Source organism: Leucoraja erinacea, chromosome 3, assembly GCF_028641065.1.
Source record: "Leucoraja erinacea ecotype New England chromosome 3, Leri_hhj_1, whole genome shotgun sequence".
Taxonomy (NCBI): domain Eukaryota; kingdom Metazoa; phylum Chordata; class Chondrichthyes; order Rajiformes; family Rajidae; genus Leucoraja; species Leucoraja erinaceus.
In genome coordinates this window covers 102,660,312-102,687,705 of record NC_073379.1, presented here as the reverse complement: position 1 = coordinate 102,687,705, position 27,394 = coordinate 102,660,312, and the positions used below count along the sequence as shown (strand labels likewise).

General features: G+C 40.4%; 1 protein-coding gene across 2 annotated transcripts in view; it reads right to left on the bottom strand.

The window, feature by feature from the left end:
- The window catches only part of fam172a (family with sequence similarity 172 member A), a 430,929-nt gene that overhangs the window by 197,940 nt on the left and 205,595 nt on the right, over positions 1-27,394 (bottom strand). For both annotated transcript variants that reach the window (XM_055633335.1, XM_055633336.1), the window contains exon 8: positions 7,208-7,327. In XM_055633335.1, the coding sequence (XP_055489310.1) occupies positions 7,208-7,327 (120 nt within the window). The remainder of the gene's footprint in view (positions 1-7,207; positions 7,328-27,394) is intronic.

The following is a 27,394-nucleotide window of genomic DNA, read 5'->3' as shown; positions in this document are numbered from 1 at the left end:
ACAGTGCACCTTGAACAAAATTTCGTTGCATTTGACTCTCCAAAATCAGGTAATAGTAAAAAGTGCTAGGTGCGTCCATAAAAATGCTTCATGTGCATGGTTCTGTAAAATAAATATATATAAAAAGTTTTTTAAAAGTGTCGATATTTAAAAAGTTCTAGCCTCGGTTTTGTTGATTGTTCAGTAATCTTATGGCCTGGGGGATGAAGCTGTTGCAGAACCTGGTTGTCCCGCTCTTCATGCTGCGGTACCTCCTCCCAGAGTTAAACAGTATGAACAGTCCAAATTGTGGGTGTGTGGGGGCTCTGGTAATGCCCTTAGCTCTAATCAGACAGCGTTTGTACCCCATGTCCATGATGGAAGGAAGAGAAGTCCCAATGATTTTTTCCGCTGTCCTCACCACTCTCTGAAGGCACTTCCAGTCCGCAGCTGTACAGCTGCCGCACCACGTAGAGATGCAGCTGGTCATGACCGACTCAATTGTGCTTCTGTAGAAAGTGGCGAGGATGGGAGGGTGGAGGTGTAAACTTCTCAACCTGTGGAGGAAGTACAACTGCTGCTGTGCCCGTTTTGCCAGAAATGTAATGTTTGTGGACCAGTTTAAGGTGTCTGTTATATGCACCCCCAGGAACTTGATGCTTTTCACCTGCTCCACTGCTGAGTTGTTGATGCAAAGTGGAGTGTGACTGGGCTGAATTTTCCTTCTGAAATCGACGACAATCTCCTTGGTTTTGTTCACATTTAGGAGAAGGTTGTTCCTGCTGCACCAGCTCACCAGCTGTTCCACCTCCTCTCTATATGCCTGGTCGTCGTTATTGCGGATGAGGCCCACTACTGTTGTGTCATCCGCGTATTTGATGATATGGTTAGTAGTGGACCTGGCGACACAGTCATGTGTCATCAATGTAAAGAGCAGCGGACTCAGGACACAGCCCTGAGGGGAGCCGGTGCTCAGTGTGATGACCGAGGAGGTGTTCTTCCCCACCTGCACAGACTGGGGTCTTTCAGAAAGGAAATCCAGGATCCAGTTGCATAGTCTGGTATTGAATCCTAAGGGTGCCTGTTTGCTCACCAGATGCTGGGGGATTATCGTGTTAAATGCTGAAATCAACAAACAGCATCCGCACTTGGGTGTTCCTCTCCTCCAGGTGTTGTAGGCTCAGGTGGACTGCAGAGGAGATAGTATCCTCTGTGGAGCGGTTCGGGCGATAAGCAAACTGGAACGGGTCAAAACTGGAGGGGAGTTTAGAGACCATAATAGGAATCCGAGGGGTGACTTTTTCACACAAAGGGTGGTGGGTGTATGGTACAAGCTGCTAGAGGAGGTAGTTGAGTTGGGAACTAACCCATCGTTTAAGAAACAGTTAGATAGGTACATGGATAGGACAGGTTTGAAGGGATATGGACCAAGTGCAGGCAAGTGGGACTAGTGCAGCTGGGACATTGCTGGCTGGTGTGGGCAAGTTGAGCCGAAGGGCCTGTTTCCACACTGTATCACTCTATGACTATGATCCGAAACAGACTTAAGTAATTGGCTTTCGTTATTGTATGCTATGTGTGATTTTGATACAATTTTGATCTTTTGCTGATGTATCCAACCAAAGAATAGCTGATCACTGGAACTGCACATTGTAATTCTTGTACTTGATTTTGGCACCTTTGAATTTAACCCTAAACCCACATTACTCCACCCCCACCGCACTCTACCAAATACCTCAATGAGGATTCTTAAATCTGATCGGATGAACACAATTTGTTTTGTTCATAAATATCATAGCATCCTTAAGGAGCAATCTCTAATTATTGTAATTGCCACTCAAAAGACCATGAACAAACTTAAGAGCATTGGAAATTCAATTTTTTGCTAAAAACCCACAAAATCTGAACTTCTGTGACTGGTTCTGATCAGTGTAATTGTCGGTTTGTCATTTATATTAGAATGAAGCATTAGATATAATGAGAAACAGAAGTAATGTTGCATATTCAAACTGCTTCAAGATTTTGCTTTTAGCTTAGCTATATACAATATATTATAATTGAGTTCTGACAACTTTCCCTTCAACTCATATAGGGCTTTGCACTGCCAAAACACGGATGAAACCATGTTTGTATTCTTTATAATGATAGAATTAAAGTTTTGCTACCTTGTTTGGAATAGGTATTATAGTCTGACTACTGGCAGGAGCAATATTTGCAAAGTATGATATATGCTACTCAATGCAATTTCAGAATATGAATCTTTAATTGTTCACAAATAGATATATTCAAAGCTAATGGCCTTCATAACGTGAGGAATTGAGTATAGGAGCAAAGAGGTCCTTCTGCAGTTGTACAGTGCCCTGGTGAGATTATTCAATTGATTGGTTTAACTAAAGCAATGGGGTGGGAGATTGTATCCTTCACGTGGTCCGCACTGTTTCAACGAATGCAATCAACCTGGTGTGCACAATCAAATAAGATCAAATAGAACAAGTTGTCCTACAACTTTAGGCTGTGCGTGCCATATGCAAGAAGAAGATTTTGTGATTTTGATCCATTCCAAGGAGAAGTCGTTCCGGATTTGTTTCTCTGTGGTTTATCACAAACAATTGGTGCCACTAGATGAAATGCGTTTTCAAGATGGAAATGTTGCAGAGAAGATTTACGAGGATGATGCCTGGACTTGTGGGCCTGAGCTATAGGAAGAGGTTGAGCAGTCTAGGACTTCATTCATGGAGCGCAGGAGGATGAGGGGTGATCTTATAGAGATGTACAAAATCATGAGAGGAATAGATCAGGTAAATGCAAAGATTCTTTGGCCCAAAGTAGGGGAATTGAGAACTAGAGGACATAAGTTTAAAGGTGAAGGGGGAAGAAATTGCAAAGAGCTGCGGACTTAGCCTAGACCATCACACAAACCAACGTCTCTTCCATTGACTCCATCTACACTTCAAGGCCACGAGCATAATCAAGGACCAGTCTCACCCCGGTCACTCCCTCTTCTCCGCTCTCCCGTCAGGGAGGAGGTACAGAAGTGTGAAAACACATATCTCGAGTTTCAGGATAGCCACAAAATGTTGGAGTAACTCAGCGGATTAGGCAGCATCTCTGAAGTAAAGGATAGGTGACGTTTCGGGTCGGAAACCTTCTCAGGTACAGTTTCATCCCAGCTGATATCATGCTACTGAACCGTCCTCCCACCAACTAGAGAATGGTCCTGACCTCTCATCTGCCTCATTGGAGACCTTTGAACTATCTTTAATTGGATTTTACTGGACTTATCATGCAATAAATGCTATACCCTTTACCCTGTATTTGTACAGTGTAGGACAGCTTGATTGTAATCGTGGTATTTTCGGTGTCTGGATAGCAAGCAACAAAAAAGCTTTTCATTGTACCTCATTGCACGTGACAATAATAAAGTAAATGAAAACATCAGATATCTGAATCACCTGTGGATTTCAGGAGAGGCCATCAAGTATAAAGGACCTTCGACTAACAGAGCACCATTGGAATGTAGACATATTTATGTTCATGTGTAGCACAGCTTTCCTTCATGAATATCAATACCGCTAACAGATATGGGAGACAATTAATCCTCCAACACATTAAATTCACAATTTCTTTTAGAAACTACATGTATTATAATAACAGTTCCAGTGAACAGCAAATTTAAAGGGGACACAGAAAAAGGGCTCAGTGAGTTTCAAAGGAATGCAAGAAACAGGACCCTGCGAGCATGCAAAACACTGCTGAGTGAGCCAGGTGCCAAACCATTGAGGTTTGCAAAAAAAGGTATTTTGTATACAGGCCAACAATGTAATTTTCCAAAATATACAGAAGGCCTACAAGTCAATTAGACAGGAAGTCATTTCTCCTTACAATGTCATTCGTCTACTACTGATTAAATGATACATTTCTGATGATTTTGCAAATCAATACAATACATCTGCAATAACACAAATGTATGTATTATCAAAGATTAAAATGTTACTGACAATTATAAAGAAAAATACAAAAATGTTTAATTATTTCCAACATTTTGACAATTATTTTAAAACCTGGTTTCTCTGTACATATGGAATATAAAATTTATTTTTAAGTTATAAAAAACTTGCAATTGATATAACAGATCAGAACATATGTGTACTGAAAAAACCCCTATGATTTACAGAGTATGTAGTGAAGGGAATGAGATATGCTGTTCTAAAATGATTAATTGTGGACCCCATTAATGTGAAGTCATAATAATACATCAATGTCAGCTTTTTTGTTAAAGTTTCTTTGTGACAAATATTAGATGTGCCCGTGGATGTATTATGTCATGCCATTCATGCATTCAGTCCCTGCAGTGCAAGAAGTCTTGAGAACTCATTCTTCCTACCACCCTCTTTTCCCAAAAAAAAAATTCTTATAAGTTTGTATTTACTGGCTACTTCTCAACCCAAGACCAAGATGTCATGTGGAATATTTTAGCCCTGCTTTGGGATAAATTCACAGGCTCAGGGCACTTTCACCCTATAGCCCCAAGGTCAAATGTCAAGCTTTGCTTTGAGACATCTGGATGCATTATAGTGAAGAACAAAAGTGAAGAAAATATCCACCAGTGTGACAAGAGACACAGACACAAGGGATGTCATACTGGTCATCCACTGCCCTTCTTTTAGTCTTTAGGTGGCAAGACTTTGTAATTGTTTAGTTTCAGAACAAACATAATTTACCATATCCATTGGCAACACCAATACTTCACTGACTAAAGGTCAATCATCTTAGTCTCCCTACTAAAACTACAATATGTTTTCCAATTCACTGCCTGATAATGATATTGCTAAGTCCAAACAGCATAAATGTTACTTCTTGCCAAACATCTAATTTGTTTCTTTTCACATGAAATAACATATTATGCCAGAGAATAAATATAGGTTATAATTCATTTGAAATTTTACACTCCTTGGCATCGAAATTAAATAGAAACTTATGTCAATTCTGATTTTCTTTCCTTTCTTAAATGTTTACATGGTACTATCATGTGAACAAACTTCCACAACTTTTCCTTTGAATTTCTTCCCTTGTGTATCATATATTTAGCAAAAAATCAAAAGTTAATTTAATCTGCCTGAAACAAATTAATATGCTACCACCCGTGAACTGTGCTTCACAAGTTTGCAAACAGTATTGCAAACAGATTAAATATCATCTTGATTTGTTAAGATTAAAGAAAGGAGTCTTCATTTTATTTTGAACAATTGTGCTGACTTGACCTTTAAGATTAGACTAGGATAAAAAATAGTTAGATAATGACTGCAAAAGGATGTTTTGTGGTCAGAGTGCTGAGCCTAAGGCCTAAATATAGTAAAGGTAATATGGAAGTCAATGTAAGGTCCTTCCTTTTCTTTTTAAAACTAGTAGTAACTCGAGGGGAAGAAATGGCAGTTAGTGGAGTGGTTTGTTCCTCGTGTGAAATGTGGGAGATGAGGGAGAAGTCAAGTGTCCCTGACGACTACGTTGATAGGAATTGTGTCCAGCTGTAGCACCTCTGAGACCCTATTGATCAGTTGGAGTGGCAGTTGCTGAGACATATACAGGAGGCAGAAAGCGTTACAGATACAAGCTTCTGGGAAGTGGTCACATCAAAGGTTCAAACATATAGTGGGTGCGAGACGAGACAAGGGGGAGCCAGTTAGCTCACGAGTGCCCTGTGGCTAATCCCTTTATCTTTCTAACAGGTATTCCATGTTGGAAACTGACAAGGTAGAGGATGGGGGGAGAATAGCCTCTCAGGAAATAGCAGTAGAAGCCAAATCAGTGGCACCATGACTGGCTCTGTTGTGCAGTAGGGAATGACAAGGTTTGGTAAGCAGTAGTGGCAGAGGAACAATAATCAGGGGAACACACAGGCACTTTTGTGGCTGTGAGCAAGCCGACAGGGTAATGTTTTGCCTTCATGATGCTAGAATCAAGGATGTCTCGAGTGCAGAACATTCTGAAAGAAGAGGGTTGGTAGCTATAGGTGATAGTCCATGTTGGTGCTTACTACATAGGTAAGAAGTTATACAAAGTCTTGAAAATAATTTAGGAAGAAAGTTGAAGGGCAGGACATCTAGGGTTATAATCTCAAAATTGCTTACTGTGCGACATACCAGTGAATAAAGAAATAGGAAGATAGGATAACTGAATGCTGTTCTTCAATACTCCCCAAGGTCCTGCCATGCACTTTTTATTCTCTACCCTGGTTTAACATCCCTACTTGTATCACCTTGCAAGTCGCACTTGTATAGACAGATGGCTTTTTTATTTTGTTAATTTTTCGGTTAATCAATAACTAAAAAGAATTGATTTAAAGTAAGAGGGAAGAAATGTAAAGGAAACCAAGAAAGTTCCAAATGATAAGGTAGTCTTTTTTAACAAAACAACAAACATCAAAACATAACCATATAACAATTACAGCACGGAAACAGGCCATCTCGGCCCTACAAGTCCGTGTCGAACAACTTTTTTCCCTTAGTCCCACCTGCCTGCACTCATACCATAACCCTCCATTTCCTTCTCATCCATATGCCTATCCAATTTATTTTTAAATGATACCAATGAACCTGCCTCCACCACTTCCACTGGAAGCTCATTCCACACTGCTACCACTCTCTGAGTAAAGAAGTTCCCCCTCATGTTACCCCTAAACTTCTGTCCCTTAATGTGGCAAATACATTTTCTATGAAAAATCCATTTTTGAAATGGTAATTTTATCATTGAGGCATTGTTCTCAATGATCTTATTCTGCCACATTTATGTTTTAATCTGTAACTGCAACCATTATAATCGTTTATTGTCATTGACAGAAGTGCAACTGCTTCAAAATGTCTATTAAACTGTTAGTGATTGTTCAAAGGAGTCACTATTTCAATTAAGTACTGGTGACTGGTTTCCTAAATGGACTAATAACATCATGCAAAAATTGCTGAGTCATGTTCACTTAACCCAACCTGATATCATGCTACACATTAAATTGTAACATTTACTAATCCACTATTCAAAATAATCCAAATATACACCCATTTGTTCATGTGTTTTGTTGATTAGAAAACAAATGAATACAGATTTAGAATGAAATGGCTATACATAGATATCAAGAAAATTGTTTAAATATGCTCGAAGATCATTATGCTTATGATGTCTGAAATGTGCAGTGAACAAAAAAAAAAATGATTAGTAAAGAAGAAAAAGTACTTACTAATTCCAAAAACACCAGGCCACCGTAACTGTGGGCAACAAATACCACATTCTTGGCAGAAGATCTGGAGATGAAGTGATCCCAGACATAGAGTGCATGCTCCTCTGGTGTACTGTTATCCTGCAAAAAGGGAGAAAATATATTTCCAATATAGAAGGACATTATTCATATAAAAGTAATTGCACCAGTTTTTTGATTGGATAAAATATTCGGTTCCTTTCTCTTGTCCTTACATTATTGCCGTCAAAAAATGTACAATTTACTGTTTTGTTTTTACCAATGATTCAGATAGATCAGTCCTCATGTCACAACTGATCAGGAATTTATATTGTTTAAGTTTAAAGAGAAGGGAATGGGTGATGGTACACAAAAAAGCTGGAGAAACTCAGCGGGTGCAGCAGCATCTATGGAGCGAAGGAAATAGGCAACGTTTCGGGCCGAAACCCTTCTTCAACGTTTCGGCCCGAAACGTTGCCTATTTCCTTCGCTCCATAGATGCTGCTGCACCCGCTGAGTTTCTCCAGCTTTTTTGTGTACCTTCGATTCTCCAGCATCTGCAGTTCCTTCTTAAACACAGGGAATGGGTGATGTTTGGTTCAGGTGGACTTAAATATCAAAATCGGGGGGAATTTTATGCATCAGCAGATCATTGGTGTATTACATTGTGTTCGGATTGTTATGCACAGAGGGTTATTTTGTTTAAATTCTCCACAACAATTCTGGCATTTGTGTGACTCCCAGTCTATCAGCGCTTATCTGTTGTGGTGATCTACCATGTGGATCCATGGAAGAATAGAGTTCCTCGTGTTAACTAGGATCTATCCTTTCGGGATTGCTTTTGAGACTTGATGAGCTGAATGGCCTAATTCTCGGAGTTGATGTGACCACTTCCCAGAAGCTCGTATCTGTAACGCTTGTGCCTCCTGTATATGTCTCAGCAACTGCCACTCTAAATAAAAAAATAAAGCTCTTTTGCAGCTCACTATTGAGGAAGAAAACTGCATGTATGCACAGAGCTCTCTCCAGGGTGAGGAGGGGGGGTAATCATAAAAAATTCAGTAGGCAGGATCCAGGATCCACTTGTTTAGACTACTTCTGTGATTCACTTTGGCATCCACTCCCAGCACACTGTGGGTAATTTACAGAGGCCAATTACCATATAGAACCGCACGTCTTTGGGATATGTGAAGAAACCGGAGCACTCGGAGGAAAGCCATGCATTCACAGGGTGCAAACACTACGGACAGGATCTGACATTAGAATAGAACCCTGGTCTCTGGCACAGTGAGGCGGTAGCTCTACCAGCTGTGCTGTGCTGCCCTTCTCATTCACCTCATATTTCCTTCTTGCTTTCATGGTTTTCTCAGTTTCTTATTATTTTTATTTTATGTGATTAATTGAGCAGAATAATAATGCCAATTATGAAATTCAGATAATCTGTGTCTAGTCCAAAATGTTGCTGACATATTCACCTACCAAACTAACTTCTACTAACTAGGAGCAGGATTTTCTTTTGAAGTTAACATACGATAAATGAATAGAGATAAAAGCATAAGGTAGCCAAACATGCTGGAGGAACTCAGCGGGTGAGGCAGCATCTATGGAGAGAAGGAATAAACGACGTTTCGGGTCGAGACCCTTCTTCAGACTCCAAAAGCATTCTTCTCAGCAGAGTATTACTGCATAATGTGGAAAAATCAGCATTAGCCCTTTCACCAAAACACCCACCTACCTCCCCACCTCCCCAATTTTGTTGTTTGTTAGGGTGATGATTCACTCAGTTAAATCTATAAAGGAAATCAGATATTAATTGTTAAAGGAGGGTGTAATATCAATATAGCATGCAAACACACAGTGCCCTCCATAATGTTTGGAACAAAGACCCACCATTTATTTATTTACCTCTGTACTCCACAATTTGAGATTTGTAATAGAAAAAAATCACGTGGTTAAAGTGCACATTGTCCGATTTTAATAAAGGCCATTTTTATACATTTTGGTTTCACCATGTAGAAATTACAGCAGTGTTTATACATAGTCCCCCCATTTCAGGGCACTATAATGTTTGGGACACAGCAATGTCATGTAAATGAAAGTAGTCATGTTTAGTATTTTGTTGCATATCCTTTGCATGCAATGACTGCTTGAAGTCTGCGATTCATGGACATCACCAGTTGCTGGGTGTCTTCTCTGGTGATGCTCTGCCAGGCATCTATTGCAGCCATCTTTAGATTATGCTTGTTTTCCGAAAGTTTTCCAGTGGATAACTATTATTTAAAGTTGATGGTAGGATATTGGTCCATCCACCCAGCTACCACAAAAATGTAAATCCACTCTGTAAATTTCTCCAGAGGGATCCACACAATGTTGTTTCAATGTGTTTTATTTTGCAAATGTGATTTCCTTTGCATACTGGAGTCATTAGCTCTGTTGTCATGGCTTTGGCTACTCAGTACAAATTCATTTGATCTACTGGCTTAAACAAAGCCATCATGATGACTTCTGCCAGAAAGTCAGATGTTGGTCTATACATTTATTGCCCATTGTCATCGTGGAGGAGGAATCATTTTCTGCTCTTGGAACTTAGTTGATTCGATAGGCTCAGGAAGTGACATGAATGCAACCAATGGTTTTACAGCTTAACGAATCCTGCTTTTACAGCTTAACGAATCCTGAAATCCTGGTGCTGTATTACATAGAAACATAGAAATTAGGTGCAGGAGTAGGCCATTCGGCCCTTCGAGCCTGCACCGCCATTCAATATGATCATGGTAGATCATCCAACTCAGTATCTCGTACCTGCCTTTTCTCCATACCCCCTGATCCCCTTAGTCACAAGGGCCACATCTAACTCCCTCTTAAATATAGCCAATGAACTGGCCTCAACTACCCTCTGTGGCAGAGAGTTCCAGAGATTCACCACTCTCTGTGTGAAAAAAGTTCTTCTCATCTCGGTTTTAAAGGATTTCCCCTTTATCCTTAAGCTGTGACACCCTTGCCTGGACTTCCCCAACATCGGGAACAATCTTCCTGCATCTAGCCTGTCCAACCCCTTAAGAATTTTGTAAGTTTCTATAAGATCCCCTCTCAATCTCCTAAATTCTAGAGAGTATAAACCAAGTCTATCCAGTCTTTCTTCATAAGACAGTCCTGACATCCCAGGAATCAGTCTGGTGAACCGTCTCTGCACTCCCTCTATGGCAATAATGTCCTTCCTCAGATTTGGAGACCAAAACTGTACGCAATACTCCAGGTGTGGTCTCACCAAGACCCTGTACAACTGCAGTAGAACCTCCCTGCTCCTATACTCAAATCCTTTTGCAATGAAAGCTAACATACCATTCGCTTTCTTTACTGCCTGCTGCACCTGCATGCCTACCTTCAATGACTGGTGTACCATGACACCCAGGTCTCGCTGCATCTCCCCTTTCCCAATCGGCCACCATTTAGATAATAGTCTGCTTTCCCGTTTTTGCCACCAAAATGGATAACCTCACACTTATCCACATTATACTGCATCTGCCAAACATTTGCCCACTCACCCAGCCTATCCAAGTCACCTTGCAGTCTCCTAGCATCCTCCTCACAGCTAACACTGCCCCCCAGCTTAGTGTCATCTGCAAACTTGGAGATATTGCCTTCAATTCCCTCATCCAGGTCATTAATATATATTGTAAATAGCTGGGGTCCCAGCACTGAGCCTTGCGGTACCCCACTAGTCACTGCCTGTCATTGTGAAAAGGACCCGTTTACTCCTACTCTTTGCTTCCTGTTTGCCAGCCAGTTCTCTATCCACATCAATACTGAACCCCCAATGCCTTGTGCTTTAAGTTTGTATACTAATCTCTTATGTGGGACCTTGTCGAAAACCTTCTGGAAGTCCAGATACACCACATCCACTGGTTTCCCCCTATCCACGCTACTAGTTACATCCTCAAAAAATTCTATAAGATTCGTCAGACATGATTTACTTTTCGTAAATCCATGCTGACTTTGTCCAATGATTTCACCACTTTCCAAATGTGCTGCTATCCCATCTTTAATAACTGACTCTAGCAGTTTCCCCAATACCGATGTTAGATTAACTGGTCTGTAATTCCCCATTTTCTCTCTCCCTCCCTTCGTAAAAAGTGGGGTTACGTTTGCTACCCGCCAATCTTCAGGAACTACTCCTGAATCTAAAGAGTTTTGAAAGATTATTACTAATGCCCTGGGGATTTATCGGCCTTTAATCCATTCAATTTACCCAACACCACTTCCCGGCTAACCTGGATTTCACTCAATTCCTCCAACTCCTTTGACCCGCGGTCCCCTGCTATTTCCGGCAAATTATTTATGTCTTCCTTAGTGAAGACGGAACCAAAGTAGTTATTCAATTGGTCCGCCATATCCTTGTTCCTCATGATCAACTCACCTGTTTCTGACTGCAAGGGACCTACATTTGTTTTAACCAATCTCTTTCTTTTCACATATCTATAAAAACTTTTGCAGTCAGTTTTTAAGTTCCCTGCCAGTTTTCTTTCATAATCTATTTTCCCTTTCCTAATTAAGCCCTTTGTCCTCCTCTGCTGGTCTTTGAATTTCCCCCAGTCCTCCGGTATGCTGCTTTTTCTGGCTAATTTGTACGCATCATCCTTCGCTTTGATACTATCCCTGATTTCCCTTGTTATCCATGGATGTACTACCTTCCCTGATTTATTCTTTTGCCAAACTGGTATGAACAATTTTTGTAGTTCATCCATGCAGCCTTTAAATGTCTTCCATTGCATATCCACTGTCAACCCTTTTAGAATTAATTGCCAGTCAATCTTGGCCAATTCACGTTTCATACCCTCAAAGTTACCTTTCTTTAAGTTCAGAACCATTGTTTCTGAATTAACAATGTCACTCTCCATCCTAATGAAGAACTCAACCATATTATGGTCACTCTTGCCCAAGGGGGCACGTACAACAAGATTGCTAACTAACCCTTCCTCATTACTCAATACCCAGTCTAAAATAGCCTGCTCTCTCGTTGGTTTGTCTACATGTTGATTTAGATAACTATCCCGCATAGATTCCAAGAAATCCTCTTCCTCAGCACCCCTGCCAATTTGATTCACCCAATCTATATGTAGATTGAAGTCACCCATTATAACTGTTTTGCCTTTGTCGCACGCATTTCTAATTTCCTGTTTGATACCATCTCCAACTTCACTACTACTGTTAGGTGGCCTGTACACAACACCCACCAGCGTTTTCTGCCCCTTAGTGTTTCGCAGCTCTACCCATACCGATTCCACATCCTCCAAACTAATGTCCTTCCTTTCCATTGCATTAATCCCCTCTCTAATCAGTAACGCTACCCCACCTCCTTTTCCTTTCTGTCTATCCCTCCTGAATATTGAATATCCCTGGATGTTCAGCTCCCAGCCTTGGTCACCCTGGAGCCATGTCTCCGTGATCCCAACTATATCATAGTCATTAATAGCTATCTGCACATTCAACTCATCCACCTTATTACGAATGCTCCTTGCATTGAGACACAAAGCCTTCAGGCTTGTTTTTACGACACTCTTACCCCTTATACAATTATGTTGAAAAGTGGCCCTTTTTGATTTTTGCCCTGGTTTTGTCTGCCTGCCACTTTTACTTTTCACCTTGCTACCTATTTCTTCTACCCTCATTTCACACCCCTCGGTCTCTACGCTCACACATTTAAGAAACCCTTTCCCTTTAACTCCATCTTCCACTATCCCATTCAACACCCCACCCCCCTAATTCAGTTTAAAGCCACCCGTGTAGCAATGGCAAACCTGCCTGCCAGAATGCTGGTCCCACATCTGTTAAGATGCAATCCGTCCCTTTTGTACAGTTCCCCCTTACCCCAAAACAGATCCCAGTGATCTAAGAATCTAAATCCCTGCCCCGTGCACCAGTTCCTCAGCCACACGTTCAGGTCCCGTATCTCCCTGTTCCTGCTCTCGCTAGCACGGGGAACTGGAAGCAAACCGGAGATAACAACCCTGGAGGTCCTGCTTTTCAACATTTTTCCGAGCTCTCTAAAGCTCCCTGTTTGCTGGTCTTTGGAAACACCATAAGAAATGTCATGAGGCGTCTTTTTTGGAACATTGGAAGGGAATTTGTAAGTTTTATGAACAACTTTTCGTTTTGCCTGGGAAAAGCCAAATGCATAAATATTTTCATTGTCACCTCATTGCAACGACTGTTCTTCCTGAGAACATTAAAAAAGACTGGTCTGCCCCAACAGCTGCTGACAACCTTCTACCGCTGCACCACAGAGAGCATACTAACGTATGGCATCTCTGTGTGGTATCTCAGCTGCACGGAGGTGGAGAGGAGAGCTCTTCAGCGCGTCGTCCACAGAGCGCAGATTATTGGGACACCGCTACCAGCCTTGGAGGGCATCTACCACACACGGTGCCTCAGGAAGGCCGTCAGCATCCATAAAGACTCCTCACACCCTTGCAATGGACTGTTCGAACTACTTCCCTCCGCAGACGTTACAAGGCCTTCTACGCCCGAACCTCCAGACTCAGAAACAGCTTCATTCCCAGAGCTATAGTGGCTCTGAACCGGCCCTGCTGAGTGGCCCCCACCCCCATGGACTGTCTCCCTCGGATGGTCACGTCGCACAGACACATCTGCACTTTAGTCTGTTTTGACCGTTTTACTGTTTTAATGTTCTTTTTACAAACCATGTTCTCGGGGTATCTAAATCTAAATTGTATTAGTTATTTAAGTTATGACATAGAAACATAGAAATTAGGTGCAGGAGTAGGCCATTCGGCCCTTCGAGCCTGCACCGCCATTCAATATGATCATGGCTGATCATCCAACTCAGTATCCCGTACCTGCCTTCTCTCCATACCCCCTGATCCCCTTAGCCAGAAGGGCCACATCTAACTCCCTCTTAAATATAGCTTTAAATATGACATCGGATGGAAGCTGCATACCAAATCTCGTTGCATTTATGTGCAATGACAATAAAATATATTATTATTATTATTATTATTATTATTGGCACCTTAGAAAAGAAGTTCTGCCGTGAGCTCCCTCCTTCCCCTTTTTTTTCTCTCTATCTAATTATCTTCATTCTTCAGTCATAGTGTGGAGAGGGACACCTAAAATTCATTGTTGAAATCTCAGTCACAAAAAATTCCTTTAGCATGTAACATGCCACCTCCTGTGCATACATAGAAACCGAAACAACAATGGTAAGCACCAAACACTTGTGGAATTTAATTAACAGCCATTTGAATTCCATCAGCAATTAAACTGTAAATTGATGATGATCCCTATAAATAACATTGTTGTTTTGTCATTTCTGCCAGTAACTATGAGAAGGTGAGGAGGGTGGTAGCTGCAGTGTTGAACTCCAAAAAGGCATGCACTGGCCTCAAATACTGAAGATCTCAGGTGTTCTACAGAGGACAAGAATAAGAACTGAGCTCCCACTGGAATCATTTAGACTGGCAAGGGGAATCAATCTGCTGGGATCAATTACAAAAATCCAGGAAAAATTAGGGAATTTAAGAAAGTCTCAAATGAGCAAGCTAGTGCCCAATTGTTGTTGGCTCCAAACAAGCCCCATAGACTGTATTTTTTAAAATAATTCTAGAGACGTGGCCGCAACCATTAAAATGGCAATATCATCATTCAACAAAAGTTAGTGATGAGCGAAATTATTTTATTGCTATCTTCCATTTATAAACTTAAATATTTATAAATAATTGGTCTATTGGTTTATTTTATCTATGTTCTTTTGTCCATGTCCTCACTCCCGAACTGCTCTAATTTATTCATTGCCCAGCTAACCTTCTATACAGCTTATTTCATGGTCAGTCCAGTTTACCCTTTCAAAGACATTCCTTGTTGCCATCCTCTTTGCATATGGACAAACGTATTTTCCCTTCTTCCTAGCTCTGATGAAAGACTTCCCACAGATGCATCAAGATAGAGTCATAGTCAAACAGTATGGAAGCAGGCTCTTTGGCACAACTCTTTCATATCAATCAAATTGCCTCATCTGAGCTAACCCTATTACCTGTGACAGGCCCATGCTCCTCAAAACCTTTCTTATTTATTTATGTCCAATAATGTTTTAAATGTAGAACCCAAAATGCTGGAGTAACACTGTGGGTCAAGCAGCATTTCTGGAAGATATGGATGGGAGACCTTTCGGATCAGGACACTTATTCAGACTGGAAATGTTTTTAAATATTATCATTGTACTTGCCTTACTTTCACTGGCAGCTCGTTCCATATACCCACAACTTTCTATGTCACTAAGTTGCCCCTGAGGTTCCTCTTAACTCTTCTCCCTCTCACATGAGACCGATGCCTTACCTGGGAAAAAGACTGTGATTTCCCTCTATCTATTCCCCTCATGATTTTACATACATCTATAAAATCATCTAATATCTCCGTGTAGCTCAGGCCTTCAAGACCTGGCAACTTCCATATAAATATTTGCTGCATAGGAATATGGCATCTTTCCTATAGTGGGTGAACAAAACTGAATACAGGTGCAGCCTCACTAACAATCTGCTGGAGGAGCTGACCCAGTACTGTAACTACAATCTCTACTGTACTAAGACCAATGAAGAGTTACACAAAATAAATGACCATACCTTCTTTCCATCACCCTCCATTCAGCCTCCTCGCCAAAGTTTTATGTCAAAACCTCAATACTTTTCCTCAACAAAGCGTTTGCACCTCAACATATAACAGCTCCCAACACGACCAGTCTCAATAGGCTCCTCCGTTAGTGCCTGAGCTCTTTTTAAACACCAGTAGCCGCAGTCACTCTTGGATACTAACGGCTGCATTTCAAATCTCCCACGCTACTCCTCTTCTCAACTGATCATTCACAAGTTTTTCCAAGATGCTGAGTATTTCCAACACTTTTTGGTTTTGATTTTAGTATTTCCAACATTCTTTGAGCACAAAGCTCCATAAAATATTGTAACATAACTATTTTGATAAGCATTCACAAGGACAGAAACAAGATAAAAAGAGTAGCAAAGAAACAAGGGAAAAAAGAAGCAAAGTCAAATGTGGGTCCCTTGAAGGCAGACATGGGTGAAATTATTATGGGTAACAAGGAAATGGCAGAAGAGTTGAATAGGTACTTCGGATCTGTCTTCACTAAGGAAGACACAAACAATCTCCCAGATGTACTGGAGGACAGAGGATCTAAGGGGGTAGAGGAACTAAAAGAAATTTTCATTAGGCGACAAATAGTATTGGGTAGGCTAATGTAACAGAAGGATGATAAATCCCCTGGGCCTGATGGTCTGCATCCCAGGGTCCTCAGGGAGGTGGCTCTAGAAACAGTGGATGCATTGGTGGTCATTTTCCAATGTTCAATAGATTCAGGATCAGTTCCTGTGGATTGGTGGATAGATAATGTTATCCCACTTTTCAAGAAAGGAGCGAGAGAGAAAACAGGGAATTACAGACCAGTTAGCCGGACTTCGGTGGTGGGAAAGAGCTGGAGTCAATTATTAAAGAGGTAATAATGGGGCATTTGGATAGCAGTTAAAGGATTAGTCCAAGTCAACATGGATTTATGAAAGGGAAATCATGCTTGATTAATCTTCTGGAATTTTTTGAGGATGTGACAAGTAAAATGGATGCAGGGGTGCCAGTGGATGTAGTGTATCTAGACTTTCAGAAAGCCTTTGATAAGGTCCCGCACGAGAGACTGATGACTAAAATTGGAGCACATGGTATTGGGGGCAGGGTGTTGACATGGATAGAAAATTGGTTGGCAGACAGGAAGCAAAGAGTAGGAGTGAACGGGTCCTTTTCGGAATGAGGGGGGATCTTATAGAAACATATAAAATTATAAAAGGACTGGACAAGCTAAATGCAGGAAAAATGTTCCCAATGTTGGGGCAAGTCCAGAACCAGGGGCCACAGTCTTAGTATAAAGGGGAAGCCATTTAAGGGGGAGGTGAGAAGAAAAACGTTTTCAACCAGATAGTTGTGAATTTGTGGAATTCCCTGCCACAGAGGGCAGTGGAGGCCAAGTCACAGGATGGATTTAAGAGAGAGTTAGATAGAGCTCTACGGGCAAGTGGAATCAAGGGATATGCGGAGAAGGCAGGCACGGGTTAGTGATAGGGGATGATCAGCCATGATCACAATGAATGGCGGTGCTGGCTCGAAAGGCCAAATGGCCTCCTCCTGCCCCTATTTTCTGTTTCGAAGATGAACCAAGTAATCAATTCAATATACAGAAATAAATTTTCCAGACTGCAATAATGGGCAATGGGGGAGAGAAATGAGGCAGTGATTATTATAGTTTTCAGTGGATCTTGGAGGTGATTAAGAATGGAAAGGGAGATGGCTAAAATTTAAAAAAATCCAAAAAACAAATTGTACAACTAAGCAAACTTTAATATATTTTAAGGAATATTAATCTACTTTGAGGAGAACACCATGTCTAACTTACCTCCTTTAATTCTTTAAGGAGATAACAAGTTCAGGGGACTGCATATTAAGTTCATGATGCTTTTGATGAAATATTACACAAAAGGCTATTAAAAACATTCAAAAGCAAAGAAGAATGGAAAAAAATTGGAATTGATAACAAAAAGAGTAAACAGTATGAATTAACAAACAAGCATTGGAGTAAAGGTCCTGTCCCACTTGCCGATTTTTTCGGCGACTGCCGGCATCATTGATTGACGTATCAGGGTCTCCGAAAGATTTTGAACATTTCAAAATCCAGCGGCAACACAAGAAATGTTGAGACACTTGAGGACACATCGCCATCATGCCGTGTCACCACACCTCGACTTTTCGGTGACCTGACACGTCAGTCAATGATGCTGGCAGTCGCCGAAAAAATCGCCAAGTGGGACAGGCCCTTAAGTATGTAAAAGTCTAATACTTATCAGTTGCCATTGCCTTGCCCACTCAATTAATTGGTTTCATTCTATTTCTTATTTATGAACTGCCTCGTCCAATTTAACTGAAATAGAAATCCCAGCAAAGTACCTCATTCATACATAGGAAGGAAAAATTGATGATAGGTAGGTGTATTTTATATATGTCATTAAAATAACAAAAGAAGCAGCGGAAATAAACCTTAAAGTATTAGCAAACTCAGCAATAAAAAAACTCCGACCAATTTACAGCCCCAATCAATAAAGCATCAGGATGTTGAAGAACACAGCCATACCAACAGAATATAAATCAGAAAAGGTAACAGTGATCAAACATTATAGCACTCCAGTTGGACAGCATCTATAAGATTGCTTCCACTTCTGATTGTGAATGAACATTTAAGCAGTGGAAGCAACAGATGCTGAACCACAATGATGCTGAACCACAATGTCAGAGATGTGAGCAATGAGGAAAGACTGGAGAACTCTGTTTATGCTTTGAAATAGTGATGGCCTTCTATGGATACACAAGACTGTAAAATAGGTAGAAGAAAGTTAATATGAGATATGGCTTCAATTTTATAGGTCTGGCAAACAATGGTTCAAGCAAACTTTAGTTTGTTACCCAGCCCAATCCACCTTCAATGAATCAATTGCCTATAAAAATATTTCACTTTTTGAGATTTGTAATAGAAAAAATCACATGTGGTTAAAGTGCACATTGTCAGATTTTATTAAAGGGTATTTTTATACATTTTGGTTTCACCATGTAGAAATTACAGCAGTGTTTATACATAGTCCCTCCATTTCAGGGCACCATTAAGAAGAAAGAGGGGGACTCTCCTAGTGGCGGCATGCCACCAGGTTGCAAATTTGTTTGCTCCCTTAACTTTTAACTTTTACTTACCACTCTTTCAATGTTACTTGGCATTACTTGACTTCAAGGCACGGTCTAACTTTTCTTAAAGTGTTGATAACACTTTTATATGCTTTGACCGTGTAAAGGATGGAGACAAGAGGGAAAGGAGCTTCCCCAAGGAAGGAACGTGGGAAAGGCACAGCTTCTGACTCTAGTATCTTAGTAGCATTATCGAAAATGACCGATGAACTGAAAAATGAAATGAAAACAAGATTTTGCAGTTTGGAAGAAATGGTGAAAGGAATTTCGAGTAAATTGAAGGAAGTTCAAGACAAGCTGATTATGTTACAAGATGAATCTCGTGAACAGAAGGAACAAATTGATAACTTGCGAACCCTGGGCCAGGAGAGAGATTTGAAGATTGAAAAACTGGAATGGAGAATGAATGAAAATACTCTGGCACTCCTGCAATACAAGATTAAAAATATGGATCTGGAAAACAGAAGCCGTCAACTGAATTTGCAAATTGTTGGTTTTCCGGAAGGTCAAGGAGATAATGTTATAAAATATGCTTCCAAAACGATAAAGGAGACTTTCAACATGAGTACAATGAATATCTTCCATTTTTGGATAATGCACACAGGATTGGGAAGAAATCTGGTCCCCAACATAAACCGAGACATTTGATTGTTCGGTTTCACTTCTTGCAAATGAAGGAGAATATTCTCCAGGCAGCAAAAAAGTTGGCGCGGTTGAATATGAAGGATGCAAGTTTCGGTTTGTTCCTGATTATAGTTATGAGCTTTTGGAAATAAGAAAGTCTTTCCATAATGTAATGTCTGAGTTGTTTAAGAAAAAGTTGCGCCCAGCCTTACTTTATCCAGGTAGACTGCGTATATGACTCTTTAATGGTAACATTCGATTTTTTAACAATCCTCAAGACGCTTCCAGCTTTCTGGAGGCTTATGAGGGTGAAGTTGCGACTGGGAGTAATTGATAGCTGATTAAGTTATAATTGGAGATTTACTTTTCCTATTTTGACAATATATCATTTTGTAATGATTAAGAATTTAACTGGATGAGTTGTTTATCTTTTTTTAATTTACTTTTTAGAATTTTAGTATGATGCTATCAAACAACAATGTTTACCTTCTCTAATATACTGTTAATTTAATGTAATGGTATTATATATATTAATTTGTTAGATTTTATTTGTTAGTTTTTCAAATATTTAAATTGAAGGATTTTTTTTTCTCCCCTGTTTTTAGACAAATTAAGTGAACACAGTTCTTGTTTTTCATATTTTGACCTTGGATAAATAATATGAAGTAGCTCTTGTGTTCCACTGCCAACATGTACTTTTTTTTAACCATAACATTAATTTAGTTTTGGCTATTGAGTGGCAAATATGCTTTATTTTTACGTTGGGTGCTGTCGTTAGGGGAGATGGGGGTAGGGAAGGGATTAGGTAGCGTACTGACTGTCTACTGGTCAGTTTCAGGCTTTGCATGGGTGGGGGGGGGGACTTTTGCTTTTAGCTTAGCTTTTTTCATCTGTGCAGAATCTGAACTACAAAAATGTCTGAAATGTTGTCACTTCTGGCTCCGCCCTAGATTTTTTTCTTCTTCCAGTATCATGAATTATTACGCTTTAAGAAATTAACCCTTTACATTCCACATGATTTTTACAAACAATATGGAAAAAGTTATTAACTTCCTTTCATGGAATGTGAATGGTTTGAACCATCCCATTAAGAGGAAAAAAATGTTTTAAGTTCTTCGTAGACTAAATGCTCAGATTATTTTTGTTCAGGAAACTCATGTAAGGCAAGATGACAATCAATGATTTTTCAAGTTTTGGAGAGGACAGCAGTTTCATTCAAATTCACAGGCTAAGGTGAAAGGAGTCTCTATTTTTATTGACTCCTCAATTCCGTTTGTTCATTATGAAACAATTTCTGATCCATATGGTAGATTTTTGGTGATTACTGGTGTTCTTCATAACCAAAAAGTTGCTATGATGAATGTTTATGCACCAAATATTGATCACCCTGAGTTTTTTAAACAGTTAATTGTTTAATGAACACTTGTTAAGTGTTAAATGAACACTTTTTAATAATGGGTGGAGATTTTAACTGTTGTTTGAACCCCTCGATGGACAGATCTGCATCTGATCATGTGCTTCCAAATAAATCAGCTAGTTTTAGCAATTATTTTTTGTTTGACTCTGTAATGTTAGTCTGGAGATTCTTCCACACAAATGACAAATAATTTTCTTTTTTCACTCATGTATATCATAGTTACTCTAGGATTGACTACTTTATAATAGATTCTTGGCTAGTTTCATCCCTCACCCTGAACACCGGCGTTCCATAGGGCTGTGTGCTGAGCCCCCTCCTCTACTCCCTCTTCACCTACGACTGCACACCTGTACATGGTACTAACACCATCATCAAGTATGCAGATGATACAACAGTGATTGGCCTCATCAGCAACAACGATGAGTCGGCCTATAGGGTCCAGCTCATAGCAGCATGGTGCGCAAACAACCTGGCCCTTAACTCCAAGAAGACCAAGGAGCTCATTGTAGACTTCAGGAAGTCTAGGGGCGGCACGCATACCCCCATCCACATCAATAGGATGGAGGTTTCCAGCTTCAGGCTCCTGGGGCTCAACATCTCCGATGACCTCTCTTGGACCCACAATACCTCAACTCTGGTCAAGAAGGCTCACCAGTGTCTCTTCTTCCTGAGGAGACTGAAGAAGGTCCATCTGTCTCCTCAGATTCTGGTGAACTTCTACCGCTGCACCATCGAGAGCATCCTTACCAACTGTATCACAGTATGGTATGGCAACTGCTCTGTCTCCGACCGGAAAGCACTACAGAGGGTGATGGAAATTGCCCAACGTATCATCGGTACCTCGCTCCCCTCCATTGAGTCTGTCCAAAGCAAGCGTTGTCTGCGAAGGGCGCTCAGCATCGCCAAGGACTGCTCTCACCCCAACCATGGACTGTTTACCCTCCTACCATCCGGGAGGCGCTACAGGTCTCTCCGTTGCCGGACCAGCAGGTCCAGGAGCAGCTTCTTCCCTGCGGCTGTCACACTACTCAACAATGTACCTCGGTGACTGGCAATCACCCCCCCCCCGGACACTCCTCCCACAGGAAAAACACTATGACTGTATGCATGTAAATAGATTTATTGATTGAAATCATATTCTATGTCGTTCTTCCAGGGAGATGCTAGCTGCATTTCGTTGTCTCTGTACTGTACACTGACAATGACAATTAAAGTTGAATCTGAATTGTGCTGCATTGTGCTGCAATTGCTATTTCTGATTATGCACCATTGAAACTATCAATCAAACTACCTGATTCCAAGTTTATTGCTAAACAATGGCGATTTATTGCTACTTTGCTTCATGATCTTAATTTTATTAATTTTATTAAAGATCAGATTGCTTTTTTATTCTTAACAAATTCCACTGAAGAAATATCCAATGGTGTAGTCTGGGATGCTTTTAAGGCATATATTCGTGGACAAATTATTTAATGCTCCGCGGGATTAAAAAAACAAACTCAAAATGAAATGCTTATGTTGGCTGATGAGATTAAAGAAATGAATTAAAAATATTCAAAAGCTCCTAGTTTCGAGCTCAATAAGAGTTGAACTTCAATTGAGATATGATTTGTTATTAGTATCACCGATTGAGAACCAGCTACTTAAAACCAAAAGTCAATTTTATACACATGGCGAAAAATCTGTTAAATTACTCGCTAATCAGTTGAAAGCGGTGTCGGCCAAACGTCAGATTACTAAAGTGAGTAAACGGGATGGTACACTAACTGTAGACCATGATGAAATTAATAAATCCTTTCAGGAATTTTATACCTCCCTATACCAATCAGAATTTCTTACTGATTCCAATATAATGCATAAGTTTTAAAAGAACCTGAACTTGCCAAATTTATTACATAATGTCTCTGTTGTTAGATGAACCCATCACGGAGGAAGAAATACAGAAAGCAATCCTGTCAATGAATTCTGGTAAAGCTCCCTGTTTAGATGGGTTTACAGTAGAATTTTTTAAGGATTTCTCAAGTTTACTGTCTCCCTGGCTATGCAAGGTTTTTAAAGAAACCTTTTTAATGAATAGATTATCACAATTCTTTTATGAAGCATCTATTTCTTTAATTCTTAAAAAAGATAAAGCCCCTACTGAAGTGACATCATATAGACCTATATCACTGTTAAATGTAGATTCCAAAATTCTTTCCAAGATATTAGCTATGAGATTGGAAAATTTTTACCGCAAATTATTTCTGAAGATCAGACAGGTTTTATTAAAAATTGTTACTCATACTTTAACGTTAGGAGATTAATGAATATCGTATATACAGCGTCAATTAAAACTCCAGAATGTATCATTTCACTTGATGCCGAGAAGGCGTTTGATAGATTGGTATGGGAATACTTATTCAATACACTTGAAAAATTTAAGATTGGTCCAAAATTTATTTCTTAGATCAAGCTGATATATCATATACCTCAGGCTTCTGTACTTACCAATAATTAGAGATCACTTTTTTTCAGGCTCTTTCGAGTTACTAGACCTTTAAGTCCTTTACTGTTTGATATTGCTTTGGAACCTTTGGCCTCTGCTATTAGGGAATTCCCTAATATTTTTGGTATTGTCCGCGGGAATAAGACACATAAGCTATCTCTTTATGCAGATGATCTGTTATTATTCATTTCTAATCCTGAGAAATATATTCCGGCAATAGTGACACTACTTAATCAATTTAGTAGTTTTTCTGGTTATAAACTAAATCTTAGTGAGCTTTTTCCATTAAACAATCTAGTTTCGAATTATGGACAGTTTCCATTTAGATTGACTACCGAATGTTTTACTTATTTAGGTATTAAGATTACCAAGAAACACAAGGATTTATTTAAAGCTAATTTTACGCCTTTAATTGACCATATCAAACAACAGTTTACTAAATGGTCACCAATATCCTTATCTTTAATCGGCCGAATCAATGGTTATCTTATCTAAATGTTTGTATTTATTTCACACGATACCAATTTTTATTGCTAAATCTTTCTTTTATATTATTGACTCCAAAATGTCTTCATATATATATGGCAGAATAAAAATTACAGACTAAGTAAAAAATACTTACAGAAATCAAAAAAAAGATGGTGATTTGGCACTGCCGAACCTTAGATTCTACTATTGGGCAGTTAATGTTCGTTATTTAATGTTTCGGACAAAAGATTTAGAAAATACCCAATGCCCAGGATGGATAAATCATGAACTGAATTCTATGCAAGGGCTATCATTGGCTTCTATTCTAGGGGCCTCATTACCTTTTACAATTACGAGATTGAATAAATATACGACTAATCCAATAATAAGACATACATTCCAAATATAGTTTCAATTTCGTAAGTTTTTTGGATTGAATGATTTTATCTTATCGAGTCCTATCATATCTAATTTTCTCTTCCAACCTCCTAGTACTGATCAAGCTTTCTGTTATGGAAGAGGAAGGGATTAGTAGCTTTTCGTGATTTCTTTTTGGATTGTTGTTTTATGTCTTTTGAACAACTCTCCAATAAATATAATTTACCTAACTCACACTTTCTTAGATATTTACAAATTAGACATTTTTTGAAGGCTACTCTACCATTTATTCCATTACCACCAAACCGAAATCTTGGAAAACATTTTACAATTGAACCCTTATCAGAAAGTCTTAATAACGACTATTTATGAGTTGATTTTGAAATTAGAAATAGATACATTTGATAAATTTAAGAATGACTGGGAAAGAGAACTCCAAATGTCTCTATCTATAGAGAAATGGGAGAGGATTCTTCAATTAGTTAATACTTCCTCAATGTGTGCAAGACACGCTTTGATACAATTCAAGGTGGTTCACAGAGCTCATATGTCAAAAGATAAGTTAGCTCGTTTTTATGGTCATATAAATTCTACCTGTGACAGATGTAACTCTGAAGTGGCCTCACTGACCCATATGTTTTGGTCCTGCCCACTTTTGGAAAAATATTGGAAATAAATCTTTGATACTATTTCTGTAGTTTTAGGTATTGATTTACAACCTCATCCTATTACAGGTGCACAACCTTTTATCCGAAAGCCTTGGGACCAGACACTTGTCGGATTTCGGACATTTTCGGATTTCAGAATGGAAGATTTTTAGCGTAGATTAGGTAGGTAGCGCGGGCGGCTTGAAAAGTCTGGAGCAGCTGCCTCCTCCCCGGAGACCGGGAGAATCATTGCATAAATGTTAGTCAGTTAGTTTGGAGGGATTTTATGTGGTGGTGGTGGTGTAGGGGTGAAGGGGGAAACTTTAATTCTTAGTCCCCTACCTACCTGGTCGGCGACTCCCAACCTCGCGGAGCTGGGGGCTCCGTCCGGCCGCGGGCGGCGCCGGTTGTAGCTCCGACCCCGGCAACTCTACCCCTGGCTGCGAGGCGCTCCAAATCCAGCGCGGCCCGCGGCCGGACGTCCCAGCTCCGAGAATGTCGGGAGTCGGCGGCGTCGCGAGCAATGTCTTACCGGGTCGCCGTGCGGCAAGCTCCGGAGCGCTGTGGCCGCCTTCTTCCAACATTCGCGGAGCGTCGCTGGATTTGGAGCCGCGGAGCTGGGGGCCCCACCGGCCGCGGGCGGCGCCGGTTGGAGCTCCGACCCCGGCAACTCTACCCCTGGCTGCGCGGCTCCAAATCCAGCGACGCTCCGCGATGTTGTGTGTCGGCGGCCACAGCGCTCCGGAGCTTGCCGCACGGCGACCCGGTAAGGCATTGCTCGCGACGCCGCCGACTCCCGACATTCTCGGAGCTGGGACGTCCGGCCGCGGGCCGCGCTGGATTTGGAGCGCCTCGCAGCCAGGGGTAGAGTTGCCGGGGTCGGAGCTACAACCGGCGCCGCCCGCGGCCAGACCGGCCACAGCGCTGCGGAGCTTACTGCACAGCGACCCGGTAAGGCATTGACCGCTCCCCGCCTCTCCGACCAGGTAGGGGACTAAGAATTAAAGTTTACCCCCTTCACCCCCCTTCACATAAAAGCCCTCCAAACTAACTGACTAACATTTAAGCAATGATTTACAGATGTTTAAGCGTCTCCCGGTCTCCAGGGAGGAGGCAGCCGCTACAGTAGTACAGACCTGGGTTGACCGTGGGTCATTTTGGGTCAAGTTTGGCGCCAAACGCGAGCTTTGGTGCACAGACGACATCTGGAAAAAATGGCCGGTTTTCGGAGCTTTTCGGTTTCTGGAACACCGGATAAAAGGTTGTGCACCTGTACTGCAATCTTTGGGCTACCAATGTCAGATTCTATTCATTTGTCCCGTTCCGCCTATCGGCTGATTGTTTTTACCACATTAATTGCCAGAAGATCTATTTTATTTAAATGGAAAGACTCTAACCCGCCGACCACACTCCGGTGGTACTCTGAAACGATATCATTGGTACTCTGAAACGATATCATGTTTAAATTTAGAAAAAATCAGGAGTGACATTGTTGAACCCTTGGTTAAATTTGATAGGACTTGGGGAAGATTTATTCAACATTTTCACACAACATAAATTGTTCCCTCTCCAACCGTTATAAAAATTATTTTACCTTTATATGGTGGAACGGACTTTTCGACAAACAGGGACTTAAATTGTTGAAATTCTTTGCAGCACAGAATCTGTATTGCTTTTTTTTTCTAGTTTGGGGGGGGGTTTTGTTTTTTCCTTTTTTCTCTTTTATCTTTTTGTTCTTTTTATATATGTTTTCTTTTAAACATTTAACTATATTTACATAGAGACCGGGAGGTCTATATTCAATGTGTATTTTGACACTGGACATATTTAGGTTATACCTGTTATTAATGTAATCCTGATCCTTATGTATCAATATCATTGTTATGTTCATCATTATTCTTTTTTTGTTGTTGTTTTTGTTTTTGAAAAAAAAGCTAATAAAAAGATTTTAAAAGAGAGAAAGAAGAGGGCACTGATGAGCTTACTAATCGCAAAATGACTGGCAGGCCAAGGAAGACCTCCATAGCTGATGACAGAAGAATTTTCTCTATAATAAAGAAACATCTCCAAACACCTGTCCGACAGAGCAGAAACACTCTTCAGGAGTCAGGTATGGATTTGTCAATGACCACTGTCCGCTGAAGACTTCATAAACAGAAATACAGAGGCTACACTGCAAGATGCAAACCACTAGTTAGCTACAAAAATAGGATGGCCAGATTACAGTTTGCCAAGAAGTACTTAAAAGAGCAACTACAGTTCTGGAAAAAATATTTTGTGGACAGGTGAGACAAAGATTAACTTATATCGGAGTGATGGCAAGAGTAAAATATGGAGGAGAGAAAGAATTGCCCAAGATCTAAAGCATACCA